At 41.1% G+C, this 12,320-nt stretch overlaps 1 protein-coding gene across 1 annotated transcript; it reads left to right on the forward strand.

Moving 5' to 3' along the window:
* The first annotated feature begins 1,071 nt into the window (after nucleotides 1-1,071).
* Nucleotides 1,072-2,470, forward strand: LOC110672194 (chlorophyllase-1, chloroplastic). The gene is made up of 2 exons (XM_021834910.2): nucleotides 1,072-1,443; nucleotides 1,564-2,470. The coding sequence occupies exons 1-2, from the start codon at nucleotides 1,147-1,149 to the stop codon at nucleotides 2,275-2,277; spliced, it is 1,011 nt and encodes a 336-aa protein (XP_021690602.1). The 5' UTR covers nucleotides 1,072-1,146; the 3' UTR covers nucleotides 2,278-2,470.
* The last annotated feature ends 9,850 nt before the right edge of the window (nucleotides 2,471-12,320 follow it).

A 12,320-nucleotide genomic window follows, 5' to 3' on the forward strand; every position in this document is an offset into this window, starting at 1 on the left:
AGAGTCAATTAAATGATTTAAACAACACTGTTTGAACCTTGGGGGTTGAACTTGAAACCGCAGGTCCAGAAGAAGGCAGTAAGTATAATTCCTGTTACGTACAAAACAAATCTGCATTAGCATTAAACACTCCCTTTTGGGTATAACAAGTACAAAGGTGAAAGCTCCAATTATAGAATGCCATCCACAAGCATCAGTCAAAAATCCGAAGATGACTACCATTCCAAAAATAAAATAAAATGCACGTGCAAGTGCTGATCATAGTCGTCGTCCTGGCCACTGTGCGGTGAATAATCCTTGCGAGGCCTGGACGTACCACAAGCCAACACAACAAGAAGAACACTATGATTAATGGAAAATTCAAGAAATAAAAATGCTCGTTATGAAGTGTTATTGTTGAGTAAGAGAGTCCAAGCTGATAGGTACTGTAATTCGAGCAACATCTGGAAACCATGTGACAGTGAGGGAGAGTGTGATCTAATTATACAGCCTTGGTGTTAATCAATTAATTTGATGGCCTTGAATTTTTTTTCACGAAACTAAACGAATTAATAAACTAAATGAAGTGTAGCTCAACAAGTTGTTTATTGCTTTGAATAATATATATGAGTTTTTTTCCCCTGATTCTTGTATTATTGGCCAACACATTGGTCTAATTTTTTTTTTTTTTTGAAACTCTCATTGGTCTAACTTTTAATTTCTTCCATCCATGCAATACTAATCCACGTGAAAAGTATGAGAATTTTTTTTCGTTAATATATTTTTAAGTTGAAAAGGTCAAATTGAATACTATTAAGGATATTCATCAATGAACAACTCTTTAAGAGGAAAAGTAAGAAAGTAGTTTGAATTTTGGGTCGCGTTTTTCACGATGGCTTCGATGGCTCCAGGCGGCTTACGAGCCCATCGCAAGTACTAATGTTTCTATTCTGATCTTTGTATGAGGATGATTGGATTTGAATGAATCCAGAAGGCCTAGATACGTACAAAAAAGAGTTCCGTAAGATTCATGCATTAACAACTACAAATTGCAACATCTCTCCAAGTCCAAGCACTATAAATTTCGCAGTTTTAGGTGTAATTTCTCATCCATTCATCCATCCCTCTCCTCTCTTCTCCTTTGTTTCTCATTGTCTCACACTCAGAATGGCAAAACTTCTGGTGATAACTTTGTTGGTAACACTGCTGGCATTCCTGTTGGAAGCTCAGTCTGATTCAGGAACAATCAGTTCTTTTCAAACAGGAAAATTTTCCACAACATATTATCAAGTGGAAGAATCAGACCCCGCTTCACCTCCAAAACCTTTGTTAATTGTTACACCCATTATACAGGGCACGTACCCTGTCATCATATTTCTCCATGGCACCTGCCTCAGCAACTCTTTCTACACTGACCTCCTCCAACATATATCTTCTCATGGATATATAGTTGTTGCTCCCCAGGTACTTCATTAATTCTGTATCCAGACATATATGTATATATTTACTTCTTTGAAGGTTCTTTACGTGTATTATATATCCCTAGAATTATTATTATTAATTTCATATAATCTTTGTTTTCAGTTGTATTCTTGCTTGATAAACCGGGTGATACCTATGCTACCTATAAGTGGACCTGCAGAACTCGAGTTTGCAGTACAAGTTGTGAACTGGTCACCCTCAGGCCTGCAGTCTGTGCTTCCTGAAAATGTTAAAGGCGACCTAAACAAGCTTTCTGTTAGCGGCCACAGTAGAGGAGGAAAGACAGCGTTTGCGCTTGCACTTGGATATGCCGACACACCCCTAGAAGTTAAAATTTCAACACTTGCAGGCATAGACCCCGTCGAAGGTACAAGCAAAAACAACCCTATTCAGCCCAAGATTCTCACATATGTCCCTCGATCTCTTAACTTATCGATCCCTGTAACTGTAATTGGTACTGGGTTGGGCAATCAGCCTGTTTGTTGGCTAGTATGCCCTGCTTGTGCACCTGATGAAATGAATCATGAGGAGTTTTTCAATGAGTGCAGAGCTCCTGCGGGTCATTTTGTTACTACTGACTACGGACACATGGACATGTTAAATGACAATATAACGGACATAGTTGGGAGATTGACAAATTCTTTGTGCAAGAGTGGTGTGAATCCAAAGGAGCCGATGAGGAGAACTGTAGGAGGCATTGTTGTGGCGTTTTTGAAGGTTTATTTTGAAGGTGAAAGCGGAGACTACATGGCCATTGTGAAGGGAACTTCTGTTGCTCCTGTGAAGCTTGCTCCAATCCAATTCACTGAAGCATGAAAAACCAGGAGTCCAGGACCAAGTTCATGCATGCCCCACTAGTTAATTTTTTCAAACTTAAATTTTCTATTCATTCTCTTATTCCCTTTTGTTTTTCTCTTACGCCTTTAATTTAATTAACCAAGAATATGTAATATTATTGCTCTTTACAAAATCAAATTAATCTCATCAATAATCCCTTAGTTTTAGGTAATTGTAACTTTAATTTATATTATAAAAATTTTTGAATTTTAATTTCAATGAAAAATTTTTGAATTTTAATTTCAATGTAATTAAAATTCTTATCATTTGCTATCACTAGCTTGTAGGTTACTTATGACTAAATTCTATTTATCATCTCTCATCATATTTAGCTCTTATTTGAATGTTAAAACTTTATTTATTTTAACTATAAATAAAATTAAACCCTTGCGAAGCCTGCTATATACAATTTCTATTTTAGTTTTTAAATTTCTATTTTGCATTTCCCAGGGCTGCTTTACAATTACTAGGCTGCAGCTAGGACTCTGATTTTATTGGGCTTCTGTTAGCAATACAAGTCTGAAAAGAAATTAGACTTTTGGTGCTGAGAATTCCACTATCTATCATCCCCAATATTACCATCACCTAACCATTTCTTGATGATCCCATAGAAAGAGGGAAGTTGAGTCATCTCTTATTCTCTGAAGGTTTAATATCCTTCTCTAGCTAGGGGTCAGCCCTATGACTGGGATCAACGTCCCTTGTCACTCCACAAAATTAGTCTCCCGAAGAAGTCCAATTTTTTTTCGCGAGGTTGCCTACCGAGGGAGGTTCAGTAGGTGTAAATCCTTGTGGGGCGAAGGGAAGGTGCATTGCTGGGAGGCAATGTATGCGGGAGTCGATTTTCGGGGCAAACAGGCCATCCGGGCGAGCAGGAGAGTTGCCGGGAGGAGCAGGCCAAAATGAGGTTAAGTCTGCCTACTGCACGCCAAAATGAGGTTCAGAGGGGCTGGAGGCGTGCTGGGCGCTAGCGTGCCAGGCTAATGAGAGGCCCAAAACGAGGTTCACGAGCCAAGTCTGGCGCACAATGTGCCTGCTAGGCGTGCGGGCAGCGTGGGAGCAGCAAGCGGGCAGACGAGGCGCGAAATGAGGTTTGTCGCGCGGGAGCGGGCGTGCAGGACTGCTGGGTGCCCGCGGGAGAGGCGTGCGCGGGCGAGGTTCAAATGTGTGCGGGAAAGGTTGGGCATGCGCGGGACGAGCGCAGGGGGCGCACGGGCTGCCAGCCAGCCCAAACGAGGTTCACCCGCGCTGGCAGCCTGCCAAAACGAGGTTCCCCGCCAGAAATCTGCCAGCCCGCCGAAATTCAAATTTTGGCCGCCCAAACCACTCCAACTCGACATGAAGGCTATAAATAGGGGTCTTTGGCCTTCATTTGGGCATCCAATGGTCTCAACAAGCATCCAAGCCATACCAAAGCTTCTTAGAGTGTTCTTGTACGTTTAGCCCACTTTATTACTCTCTTGTAAGCCTTAGGCTTGTAAAGCTATTTTCATTGAGTAGTAAAGTTACTTTCCCTTTGCCAAACTCTTTCTAAGTGTGTTCCTTGTTCCTTACTCACTCTCTCACCATTTTTACCCTTTGTCACCCTTATTAGTCTATCTATATAGACTTGTGGTGTTGAAAGGCTGACTTAGTCTTGGGGGAAGACTAAGGCGCACGGTTTGAAGCAAGTTTGAGGTGAGCAAACTTCTTACTCCATGACAAGTGGTATCAGAGCTTCGGTTGCTCTTGAAGGTGACAATGGCAGACTAGAGTGAGATCACCCTTGGTGTGGGTATTGCTCCTATGAGTGTGGAGCATGAAGGTGGCAGGAGAAAAGGTAGAGGTAAGTCAAGGGAGCTTAGTCGAGCAAGGGAGGACTTGGGAGACTTAGAGAAATGTCTCGCCAAGGTCGAATTGCATCTCGTTGAAGGAGAGGAGAAGTTTGAGGAGATGGACACCCGCTTGGTGGAGCTCGATGGGAGGATGGAAGAGCTTCAAGGGGATATGCAGGGTGCCTTGAACGCTGCAATCGATAAGCTGGCTAGTGAAGATGAGTCCCTATGCCTTTCTCATATGGGTGAATGTGCTGCCTTAAGGGATGAGAATAGGTCCTTAAAGGAACAATTGGATAAGGTAGTAGAGGAGAACAGCTACCTTAGGAGAGAGTTGGACCAGGCCATGGGGAAGTTAAAGGAAGTAGAGCAGCAAGTGTCTCTTGTTGCTATGGCCGTGGCACGAGGGGGAGTTGCCACCGCTTCAAGGCTAGTCTAGTCATCCCTTCGTGTGTGGAGGTTCCGAAGCCAAGTGTGTATAGTGGCGATAGGAATGCGAAGGAGATTGATAATTTCCTTTGAAGCTTAGAGCAGCATTTTAGGGCGATAGGCATTACGGATGATGCCAAGAAGGTGGACCATGTGCCCTTGTATTTAGTGGATACTGCCATGGTGTGGTGGAGATGGAGGCACGGTGATATGCAGAAAGGGCTTTGCACCATTGCCTCATGGGAGGAGTTCAAGAGAGAGCTCAAGAGGCAATTTTACCCGGAAAATGTTGCGCATGAAGCAAGGGCCAGATTGAGGCGTCTGTCACAGAAGGGGAGTATTCGGGACTATGTGAAGGAATTTATGGAGACTCTGTTGGAGATCCCGGACTACCCAGATGCGGAAGCTCTTTTTGCCCTTACGGATGGCCTATAGACTTGGGCCCAAATAGAGATAGAGAGGCGAGGAGCACGTGATCTAGCTACCGCCATCTCCATAGCTGAATCCCTCGTGGAGTTCCAGAGGAGCTAAATGAGCAGACTCAGTCCACAGAAGGACAGGAGCGAGGGAGGCAACAGCCAAGGCAAGGATAGAAGCTCCAAATCCTACAAGCCGAAGGAGGGGCACCCCAGGAGTCAAAGAGAAGATCAAGGTATGGAACGCCCTTTTCTTTCATGCTTTCTTTGTGATAGACCTCATAAAGCTAGAGAGTGCCCAAAGAGGAGCAAGCTCTCGACATTGGTCGAGGAGAGGGAGGAGACACCTTTCCAACCTAGGGAGGCGACCATGGGATCCTTGCAGTTGAGTGCCCTTAAAGTCCAGGAGAAAGGGACCGTGAATGTGGAGAAGGGGCGACCTTTTGTCCAGATCCAGGTAGGAGGACAAGAGTTGCGGGCATTGTTGGACACCGAGGCATCCCACAAGTTCCTAACTTTGGAGGAAGCTAAAAGGTTGGGCATCCCTTATGAGAAGGAGATGGGATGGTTGAAGGCAGTCAACTCCACACCCAACCTGATACATGGTGTAGCCCGAGATACTAAGGTATGCATTGGAGACTGGCATGGTACCTTAGATTTCTTTATTGTCTCCATGGATGATTATCAGTGCGTGCTTGGGGTCGAGTTCGTGGACCGAGCAAAGGCGATCCCAATGATATTCGCCAATAGCATGTGTATCACGGAGGGAGGTGGTACATGTGTGGTGCCATTATTGCGAGGGAAGGCATCCAACGCCCTTACAACCATGCATGTTGAGATGCATGATCCTTCATCAGCTGCTCGGGGAGAGAAGCAGCTTGGGAAAGGAGGAGGTACTCCGAAGAAGGATCCGAAGGAGTGTAAGAGGGGACACACTCTGAAGTTGCGGAAGGGGCAACCACCAAGGAAGAAGGTGGACGGTGCAAGGGAAAATGCAGTAGCCAGAAGTCCAAGGGAGGAGTCATCGCCGAGGCAGGAGGGTCCGAGGCGACATCGTTTGCGAAAGAGCAGGCAGAAGTGCAAAGCCGAGGAAAGAGCTGGTGCACTTAGCCACAGGGATGAGGGAGGTACTACAGGAGCACAGTTAGAGGAAGCCCGAAGCAACTATGTGGGACATGCGGGGAGACATGGGAGGAAGTCCAAACGACGAGGCCGTAGTGCGGATTGAGTGGGGGAGAATGTCACTCCACAAAATTAGTCTCCCGAAGAAGTCCAATTTTTTTTCGCGAGGTTGCTTACCGAGGGAGGTTCAGTAGGTGTAAATCCTTGTGGGGCGAAGCGAAGGTGCATTGCTGGGAGGCAATGTATGCGGGAGTCGATTTTCGGGGCAAACAGGCCAACCGGGCGAGCAAGAGAGTTGCCGAGAGGAGCAGGCCAAAATGAGGTTAAGTCTGCCTATTACACGCCAAAATGAGGTTCAGAGGGGCTAGAGGCGTGATGGGCGCTTGCTGGGCGTGCCGGGCTAATGGGAGGCCCAAAACGAGGTTCACGGGCCAAGTCTGGCGCACAATGGGCCTGCTGGGAGTGCGGACCGCGTGGGAGTAGCAAGCGGGCAGACGAGGCGCGAAATGAGGTTCTTCGTGCGGGAGCGGGCGCAGGGGACTGTTGGGCGCGTGGGAGAGGTTCAAATGTGCGCGGGAGAGGCTAGGCCAGCGCGGGACGAGCGCGGGGCAGGTGCGGGCTGCCAGCCCGCCCAAACGAGGTTCACCCGCCCTGGCAGCCTGCCAAAACGAGGTACCCCGCCAGAAATCTGCCAGCCCACCGAAATTCAAATTTTGGCCTCCCAAACCACTCCAACTCGGCATGAAGGCTATAAATAGGGGTCTTTGGCCTTCATTTGGGCATCCAATGGTCTCAACAAGCATCCAAGCCATACCAAAGCTTCTTAAAGTGTTCTTGTACATTTAGCCCACTTTATTACTCTCTTGTAAGCCTTAGACTTGTAAAGCTGTTTTCATTGAGTAGTAAAGTTACTTTTCCTTTGCCAAACTCTTTCTAAGTGTGTTCCTTGTTCCTTACTCACTCTCTCACCATTTTTATCCCTTGTCACCCTTATTAGTCTATCTATATAGACTTGTGGTGTTGAAAGGCTGACTTAGTCTTGGGGGAAGACTAAGGCCGCACGGTTTGAAGCACGTTTGAGGTGAGCAAACTTCTTACTCCGTGACAACCTTCTCAGGTGAAGGCCATTCTAGGCATTCTCGTCTGGTGGTGATTTCTCACCTCTTAAATACAACACTTTTCTTTTCTTTTGTTTTATCTGAATCCTTCCCTTCCTCCTAATATCCACACTTCTCATTTATTTCTCCCCAAAACCTTTCCAACCTCAATACTTGTCATTTCCTTCCCACCCTCTATGCAATGACAGATTTGGAGGTAACTATATCTGACCTCATTAACAAGACCCAGAGTTTCAACTGCAAGGAACCAATCCTTCATCTCACTACAATCCCAAATCTAAATGATATTACCCAAAGGCGATTCTTGCGGGAAAGCTCTTCTCACACAAAATACTTAATGCAAATGTTCTCAAAGCCGCCTTGTCCAAGTCTTGGACCAACAGAACTTTCCACATCACCACCAAGATGAGCAATGTTTTCTTATTCACATTTGACCAAGAAATTGACGCTCAATTTGTGTTCAAGAATCGACCATGGTCAGTGCAAAATCAACATTTATCCCTACAAAAGTGGCCACTGGATATCGTTTTTGATGAAATCAATTTTAGCCATTCACCCTTCGGGATTCAGGCACATGGACTCCCCCATAATCAAATTAACATGCAAAATGTGTCACACCTTATCCCTCTGTAAGGCATAACGTGATCCCGTAGAATACCTAATGAACTACCGAACTTCACCTACCGATAACTCATTAAGTACCCTACAAGGGATTTTAAAACAATTTTCTTACTTTTGATAAGTGGTGAGCATTTTTTAATAAGTACTTAAAACATTTAGTTAAAATTAAAACTAGTTAATATTTTTAGCCCATTTTATTTTTACGCAAATTTTATAAAAATTTTGACAGAGTTCCCTCTGTATTTTGAGAAAACAGTTCTTCAAATACCTGTAAAAAGCACTTCTAAAAATTTTTCTCAACAACTGCTTTAATTTCATACTCAATCTCAATCAATTTCTCAACACATTTATCAACTTTCAAATTTCAAATCCACTATCCAATGATTATCAAAATACTAGCAATCCATTTCATTCAAATTAAATAAAATAGTTCCATTCATATTTCATTAGAAACAAAACACATCATTACAAAATTTACATTAAGAGAATTTCAAACTACAATATATATTACAACTTTATACAAATTTTATACAAACTGCTCAAGACCCATTTTTACATGTCCATACATTTATGTGCAATATATACATCAAAAGAAATATTTCCAGTCAGGGTATAAATTATACCCGATAACTTCTAGCAGGTAACTCCCCTGTCCTCAGCAGCTCAATCTGCTGCTTCTCTAGTCTCTATATCTGCGACAGCATACAAAGCTATCGCTGAGTAGTGAACTCAGTGGTGCACAAACTAATAATTTAAAACTTAATACAATTTATGCTTGAAAATTCATAACAAATAGAATTTTAAAATTTCTAAATTCTTCAAAATCCATGACCTTCAGAAATCAACATTTTCATTTATGCAAATTATTCATTCGAATAACATTTTGATCAAATAGTAACTATTTATTTACATTTCTTTTAAATTTCGAGATAATGAAGAAATTTTTGAATCATTGACAAATTATTTATTTCAATCACAATTTATCAAATCATGCATAATTTAAAAGGCGTTGCCAACAATACACACAGTCGAACCCATGACCCAAAATTCGAATAGATGCCGTGTTGTACACCACAACATTTCACATTCTCTCAATAACCGAGGCTAAAAGGGAGAAACAAAGACTAGCTAGTATATATGAGTACTCATTCACATCATTCCCCAACTGGCAAGCCAGAGAGGAAGAAACTTGCCCCATTAAGTGGAGGAGTTATCTCACTAGACAAGCTAATGAGAATTCACAACATATTTTGTCATGTCAACTGTGGTTTCAAATCATATTCAAAATAATTTCTATTTCCAAAGTATTTACAAATCAACATATTTAATCATCATAAATTCATGCTCAAGGTTGGCAACACATCAAACTTAAAATTTATAATCCTCAAAACAATGCAATAAATCCTTAAATGCATAAGAAAATTTATATTCAAATTATACAATTTCATTCAATAAGTTAAAATTCTCAACACAACAAAATCATAAATCATACAATAAATTTATTTCAAATCAATTTGGAATTGAAAAATAACAAAAGAGTTAGTTGTGCACAAACCTCAAGCGAGTCGCCTCTTGGCCTTGACTCGGTTCCTCGGGTTCTTTCCCGGTATTCTTTCCAACTGAAACACACAATTTTATAGTGTTTCAGTACTATAACTTAAAATAAATCCAAAATAAATTTAGCTTCACTTTTACCTAGCTCTAACGCATTTAACTCGACGTTCTTGAAATTTTGTGTTTCGGGTTACTATTCACTATACTATTCAAGTCAAATAGTTGACTTTCTAAGGCTTAATAGGTATGGGAACTCCAACTTCACCCACATACCACATTTTGGTCACTAAACTTGTTGGTTTTAGTCATTTTTTCAAAACTTAGGTCTTTTAGGCAAAATTGCAAATTTTCAGTTTTTGTATCCCTAATTGTACTGTTTCATTGGTCAGTTTACTGTTGGAATTTGGCAAAACTTTCTTCATAGAAAATGTTCCTTATTGTCTTAAGTTTATTCTCCTTTTTGAATCACCCCAATTGGAGTTTTGTAGCTCAAGTTATAGCCAAAATACAGTTACTGTTTACGTGCACTGTTCATGCTGCAGATTTTGGTTCTGGCAGATTTTTTATCCAACTTCGTTCAATAATTTGATCAAGTTAAGTCCATAATTTGGTCTAATTTCCTTCATACGAAATGTTCTACTATGTCTTAGGTTTCCATCGGTTCAAGATTCACCTAAATCGGAGTTTTCTAGAGAGAGTTATAGCCATTGAAACTTTACTGTTCAAATGGCAATTCTGCAGTTTTGCAGGTTTAGTAACTCAACTTTGCTCAATAATTTGATTAGGTTAATGGCATAATTTGGGTTGGTGTTCTTCATGAAAGTTTTAGATCTATATCTTATCTAATTACTGGTAAAATTTCAGGTCATTTTGACCTTCCTAGCTCGAGTTATGACCAAATGAACAAATACTGTTCATTTGGTCAGTTTGTGCAGTGGCAGCCTGCACTTATCCAACTTTGGTCAATTTGTTCACTAAGTTTTTGTCACTTTTTGGGCATGGTTCCTAAATGGAAATTGTGTCATTTTATGTCTATTTTCATCCCCAATTGGTCCCATACCAATTGGACTTGTAAAATTTCAGTTTTGGTCCTTCAAAGTTGACTTGGTCATGCTGCCAACAGCATGACCACACTCCCTCCGAATTTAGCTTTCACTCCAACCATTCCAACACAACTCATTTGGTCACAAATGACCATTTTTCACTTCACAATAGGTCCAAGACACCATTTACTCATTTCTTACATTTTTTGTTCATAAACCCTAAGTGCAAAACCCTAACTTCCATGTTTAGTTCATTTATTAAATTATAAATGCATATTTAGTTCTCATTCACTTATTCTCACTTAACTACTTTCTAATTTGCATCAAATCACCCATTTCAAACATAAACCCTAGCTGGTTGAACTCATATATAGTCCCTCAATAATTGTTTTCTTTCCATTTAAAGTTAATTTCTAACTTATATCAATTACTTAAACAAAAATTCAATAGACAATTTGAAGAATTTGTCACTAACCTCTTGTGAAGTTTCCCCAAGCTTCAATTTCCCTTTTATTTTCCTTCAAATTTCCTTCTCAACAAGTTTTATTTAGGAAAATTATGGGATTTACGGGGTTGATTCAAGCTTTAAAAGCTTGAAATTAAATAGCCATGGAGGATTTAGTGAGAAAAGGGGGAGGGATGAGGAGCTACGGGAAAGAGAGAAAAAAAAGAAGAAGAAGAAGAAGAGATAAAATTTGGCTTTTCAATTTTTGTTTTTATGCCCATAATTGACTTGGTCAAAAAAGGTTGGAAAATTAAAATTAATTTTGACATCTTATATGATGTCATCATCATGATGTAATAAGTATCATTTTTATTCTTTTTCTTTTTCTTTTTCTTTAATTCTTCAATAGTTCTTTAATTTAATTCTTGATCCCGAAATTTTCTTTTCTCTGATTTTATTTGACAGTTAGGTCAGGAGTCAGCTCTCGAGGTCAATTGACCAAATTGCCCCTCGCCGGTTCAACCCGGTTTGCAATTAATTCAATATTTCTTCCGGCTCCCTGACCTAATTATTTGACTGGCTTAACAGTTCTTTTTTGTGATTTTCTCTTTTCCACTGTGTTCATAAGGGTCCTAAGGAAAGCAGCGTCACATTTTACGGTTCGAAATTTGAGTTTAAAATGACTTCGCAGTCCTTCCCGAGAAGGTCACCCATCGTTGTGACTCTCGGCTCGTTTAACTTCTTATGTTATGTTTTTCTTATTTATACTTAACTAATTGACAATTGCTAATTATTTGTGTTTATGGCTTATTTAGTTATCTTAGATGTGGTTCTAATCCCCTTAATTATCCGGACCGACACCAGTCAACGGAACAGTAAAATATACCAGGCTATGCAAATGGGGGTGTTACAAAATGCAGAGTTGATTGGGAATATGGTGGGTAGGTTTATGAGGGAGGAATTTATTCATAAAGGTACAAAGGGATACCCCTATTAGCTTCGATTGCGAGTGGAAGTACCATTGGAAAAACCCTTTGTGACTGGGTTTCAAAATAGCAAAGCTGATGGCAGTCTTCATTGGGTTTGTCTTCGCTACGAGAAATTCCCTGACATTTGCTATAGTTGTAGTTCTCTAGGCCATCAAAGCAGAACATGCTTTCAAAATGGTAAGCACAATGAAGAAGAAGGAACATTTTTGAACAGAACAACTTATGGCCCATGGTTAAAGGCAAGAACACCTGTCAACACTCCTTTAAAACCAGTTGTGACTCAAAACCAGGTCCCTCATTCCATCCTCCACAAATCACCAACCTTAAGACCTCAAGATCCCTAAGTTAACTTACACCAGCTGATTTTTGTACCTACTTTACCAGACCTAATGCTTTCAAGTCCCAAACAGGCTATCCAACCCAACATAACCCAGCACATTAACACCACAAACTCCATAACCATGACCTTAC

The sequence above is a fragment of the Hevea brasiliensis genome, chromosome 9 (genome assembly GCF_030052815.1).
Source record: "Hevea brasiliensis isolate MT/VB/25A 57/8 chromosome 9, ASM3005281v1, whole genome shotgun sequence".
Taxonomy (NCBI): domain Eukaryota; kingdom Viridiplantae; phylum Streptophyta; class Magnoliopsida; order Malpighiales; family Euphorbiaceae; genus Hevea; species Hevea brasiliensis.